General features: G+C 50.2%; 1 protein-coding gene across 1 annotated transcript; it reads left to right on the forward strand.

Moving 5' to 3' along the window:
* Positions 1–537: 537 nt before the first annotated feature.
* On the forward strand, positions 538–4,692 carry LOC307051250 (protein FAM170A-like; the record flags this gene model as incomplete). The annotated part of the gene is made up of 3 exons (XM_079701569.1): positions 538–607; positions 2,940–3,080; positions 3,863–4,692. 3 exons carry the CDS (start codon positions 538–540, stop codon positions 4,690–4,692), a joined length of 1,041 nt encoding a protein of 346 aa, XP_079557695.1.
* Between the last annotated feature and the right edge of the window lie 580 nt (positions 4,693–5,272).

A 5,272-nucleotide genomic window follows, 5' to 3' on the forward strand; every position in this document is an offset into this window, starting at 1 on the left:
GATAGGGAGGGTGGGAGGGAGACGCAAAAGGGAGGGGATATGGGAACATATGTATATGTATAACTGATTAAATTTGTTATAAAGCAAAAAAAAATAAAAAAATAATTTAAAAAAATGTTCATTTTATAATAGATATGGTATGATACAATTTATAATAGATATGGTATGAACCTTTCCCTTTCATGGGAAAGGTTCGGCTGGGAAACAGGAATTGTTCTTGAAAACGGGGCCTGTGATATTGCAGAGACTGTGCTGAACCTAGGTCCACAGAATGCTCTGATGTCATCATTGAGGTCACAGAATCCTGCTGTGCGCCTGGCAACCTTGCAAACTTAACAGCCCTGGTGAGCACTAGGCAGCACTGCTGGTTCAATAAGTGGTACAAGTTTTTCAGCCATTTAGGAGACTTGACTATTTTTATTTGTATTGAATCATTTCAACGGATTGCCCAAGAGCCAACAAGGGCCAACCTGTAGGGAAGAGGAGGAGTTGGACATCTCTTGAGGCATCTTCTAAGGGAGACTTCTAGTTGGTACGATGAAACGGCGACAAAAGAGGAAACATCTGGAAAATGAAGAGTCCCAGGAAACTGCCGATAACGGAGGAGGTATGTGGGGGGCAACTTGTCTGGGGCACATGGGTTTCTGCCAAACTGAACCTTCTCTAGGAAGAGGGGGACTGAGAACGTGTCACCTGTGAAGCAGGGAGCGAGAGACCTTGTCTCACTGATGCTGCCGTATCCATCCGGAGGCTCCCTGTGGTGCGAGACGGCACAGAACGGCCAGATGCCCCTGGGAGATGGGAGGTCAGCTCCGCTGGTCTGAGGACTCTCTCCTGAGGCAGCCGGGCCTGGAGCTTTGTCGGACTCACAGCAGGCTGCATCCTGCTTGCACAGACCTAGAGGTGCAGCTTTTCTCAGTCCCCGATTTCTCTCTTATTCTCTTGGATCTTTTCCTGGGGTCATGAGGTGGGGGATGTGAAGGATGCAAGGATGCTGAGAGAGACCCATGAGTTGCTTGGCCTCTTTTACCAAAGTGGAAAGAGAAGCCCCATGAGTTGAAGGCCCTGTTGAAAAGTATCTTGACAAGTGGAATGCAGTTCGAAAGACGATTGTTTGCCTAGGGATGGTGTCATATTGAAAGCAAGGAGGTTTTATTCCTTCAACAGGAACAATTTCCCAAAGGAGACCAAGGGAAGGGAAGGGCTTTCCAGAGAATGAGACCGCGTGGGCGGGGGTGAGAAATGTCCTCAGGGTCCTGCGGGGAGCTCTGAGAGCCACGGGCCACGTGGTGCCTGCGTGCATTAAATGTAGGCGAGTAGCTTGCCCTGGGAGGGGGTGGTCACCCCAGAGTTCCAGCTAGAGGTCCCTGCCCCAGATTAGAGCCCAGTAGCTCCTACCAGGCCCAGGGCCCTGGAGACTGTAGGATGGGCCCTGGGAATGGAGGTCTACACAGCAGGCAGATTTTCAGGCAGTGGCTGGGACAGGCTGGAGAAGGCAATGACTGCCCCTGACCATTCAGAATATTTTTCGCTATGTTCCTGTGTGTGTGTGTGTGTGTGTGTGTGTGTGTGTGTGTGTGTGGTAGTACAGAGAAGAGCAGGATGAATGGGGGTAGAATGCTTATCAGATATAAACTCTGTGTGGTAAAGTTCTTGTCACCCTGTCTGGACCTGGGTGACACTCGGTGTACGTAAGAGTGTATACAGAATTCTTGTTAGGGGTGTTTTATGAGACAGTAACTCATACACCCATGTACACTCTGATACAGCAAAAATATCACACACCCCACATATAACTTCCGTATTAAACCACACACAGCACATGGAGGTATATACACGCATCCCTCCTGTACTACCTTCTCATACAACCCACCTGTATCACAATCCTCTCCTCCAACACCAAACGCTGGAGATGAGATATGTATATAGACACACACACTATATATATAGGACACACACACACACACTATATATATATATAAGTATCTCCTCAACTCTCGCACAAACACAGCTAACTTCAGCCATCGCTAAATACCTCTATAAGAACCAGTCACGTGTCATACACACCACACTTGTAACACATTCTTGAGTAATGCCAGACCCGCTTTGTACAAACCACAGTAAACCACAGTCTCACTAACCCATGTCAGGGATGCCAGATAAAATATGGGCTATCCAGTTCAATTTGAATTCCAGATAAACAACAAGTAATTTTTCAGTATCAGTATGTCCCAAATATTGTATGGGCCATACTAACACTAAAAATAAGTAAGACCAAATACTGCATGGGTATACTTACACGAAAAAATTATTCTGGGTTTATCTGAAACTGAAATTTAACTGGGTGCCCTGTATTTTTGTTCGCTAAGTCTGGCAACCCTTATATACTTACCACCAGCTGATGTATTATATATTTATTGTAGTTTTGTTTAGTGTGTGTCTTCCCCTACTAGAATGTGCAGCGTTACCAGAGACTACAAAAATGGAAGAGTGCCGGATACACAGGAGTAGCTGCTTACTGAATCTTGGTGAATGAATGAATGAACACACACCATAAATACAAGCCATACCATGTAATGAGGAAAAGTTACATGTCCCAGAATTCCTGACTTGTGAACAGAAACCATGCACACAAAGGCCACAGACACAGATAAGACACATCTGCACTGTGCTCCCCATGCCAACCCCACACTTACCACAGACTTAACTGATACACATCACTCACTCTTCCCACATACTCACAATCACCACCGAGGCCTACATTACCAACAAGACAGTGACAGAGTAAGTACTGATTTGAATTAAATACTGGAGTATCCACTGGGAACCACACTCTCAACTGTGTGTATTCACTGCACCTGACACGTGCCAGACACTCGGTAAATATTTGTGGACAGAGGACTGATGAACCCACCCTGAGCCTTTCATTCCTCCCTCAGGAATCTCGAAGTCACAAGAGGATCCCCCTCAGCTTGGATCCACTGTGGTGGCCCAAGGCTGCAGCCCAGGGGCAGGGGAGGTCTCCTCTGCCTCTACAAACTTCTCCTGTGCTTCTTCTCCGCGCAAGCTCATCTACGCTGGTAAGGGTGCGGGGCTCCTCAGGTGAGGGGGTGCTTGGCTGTGAGGCAGGAGGCACACAGATCCCAGGGAGGCTGAGAGGAAACCCAGGGTCATCAGAGGTGATGAGGGCTCTGTGGAGGAGCCTGGGCAGGATGGCTGAGCTGTTACGAGGGCGTGGATCCCAGCTGAGTCTGGAGCGGGGGTATGTGAATCCTGGTAACACCATGGTGGGGAAGTCAAGGAGCAGGGGCCGGAAAGGTCTGGGCTTGAGGTGGAGGGAAGAGGGACCAGATTAAGCATCTTCAGAGGAAAATGTAGGGTTTATCTTGCCTTTGCTTCCAGAGAAGGACAGAGTTCTGCATCACAGACCTCCAGCCTGAGAGCAGGACCATCCAGCTCAGGTCCACACAGCTCACACATACATCCGCCCTCCAGGCACAGCCCTTCTCAGTGCACACATAAACCTCAAGCACCACAGCCCCATTCCACAAGTAATGCACCACTGATATTCCCAAACTCACACTCCTCGTTGTACACGCATCCAGCCGCATCCCTCACATACCACAGCCCTCACCACCATACTCCACACCCCTGTATACAGACACCGCTCCAGTATCCCCCCACACGCACATGAAAAGCCCACAGATGACACCAGATACACTGCTCCGTCCTACGGCCAACAGACACCAAGCTCACGACATAGCTACGTCATGCAAATGTCCCTCTCTCGTCTACCACACCTGCTCCCTCAGCTTCCGGCACGGCCCATGCATGTTACTATGTTTTTAATTTCCTTTTTCAGGAATCCAGAGATCACATCGAGACACTGCCCAGCCTACAGCACCCCTAGCCCAGGATCAGGAAGAAGGAGAGACCGCTCCCCCATCACACTGTGTCTCCTCCTCACCCTCTTCACCCTGTAAGAACGATCTGCACCCAGACAAAGAGGAAAGGGGCATGAAAATATACTACATGCAGGTACAAGTGAACAAGGGTGTAGCTGTCTCCTGGAAGACAAAGAAACCCTTGGAATTGCCTCAAAAGCAGCTGACGATAGAAGAAGTGATCCTTCCTGAGGATGTGTGCACACTAGCCACTGACTCCTCTTCTGATGTGTCCACCGAAAGCCTCCTGTCGGACAGTGAGCCCACTGGGGAGGAGAAAGAGTATGAGGAAAGGGCAGAGCCAGGCAGCCCATCAGGGTCACCTGCAGTCCAGGAGACACCCAGGGCCAAGACACCGGACTGGATGGTGACCATGGAGACCGGCTTCAGGTGCATGGCCTGCTGCCGGGTCTTCCCCACCTTGGAGATCCTCCAGCAGCACGTGAAGTTCGGCGTCCTGGAGGGCTTCAGCTGCCGTGTCTTTCATCTCAACATGGCCCAGTGCATGGGCAATGTGGAATCCGAGAGCACCCCTGAGGAGGAGGGCAGTGTGGAACCTAAGACCACCTCTGAGGACGAGGAGGACGAGGAGGACGAGGAGGACGAGGAGGACGAGGAAGAGAAGCTAGAAGGCCCCAACCCGAAGAGACCCCGCAGGCAGGGTCTTTTCTCTCTTTTGATTTCCACACAGCAACTGAGATTCATGGGACAGAAGATCCTGGACACGGTGTGGCCTTGGAAGAGGTAAGGCTTGAGGCTGGCAGTCTTCTGAGCCTATGTCACGAGGGCCCACAGGAGTCTAAGGGAAGGGGCCGCACACATGTGCTTGTTGACCTAATGGCTCTGCAGTTGCATCAACTTGGGACACACCCAGCACTTCCAAAGGAATTGAGCTCTGTTGACTTCAACAAGAATGTGGACCCTTTTCCTAGGAGTTTTCTCAGGGTCTGCACGATGGACCTCAACTCTTAGAGGACGTACCGCCAGCAGCTCCTTCTCGGCAGAGAGAGCCAGGAGTGGTCTCAAGAGAGGACAGGGGCCCTTGCAGGACCAGAACTTTGAGGTCTGAGAGCCTTGGGCCTGAGCTGAGATCTCACTCGGACCACTGTACCTAGCCTTCTGTGACAAAGGGGAATATGAAAGAGAGTCACGTGGAAATGAGGTTCCCCGAGATATGGAAATGTTCCAGAACCTTCGTTGCATGGTCGTTGATCTGGAGCCAAGCTCACTGTGGTGTGTGTGGCTCTGAGCGTTAAGGCAACGCTGGAGGGTAACCCTGACCAGCAGAGCTTGTAGTGCTGCTTGTCTCTTCCTGTTCTACCTCATTT

This window comes from Hyperoodon ampullatus, assembly GCF_949752795.1.
Source record: "Hyperoodon ampullatus genome assembly, chromosome: 4".
In the NCBI taxonomy this organism is placed as follows: domain Eukaryota; kingdom Metazoa; phylum Chordata; class Mammalia; order Artiodactyla; family Ziphiidae; genus Hyperoodon; species Hyperoodon ampullatus.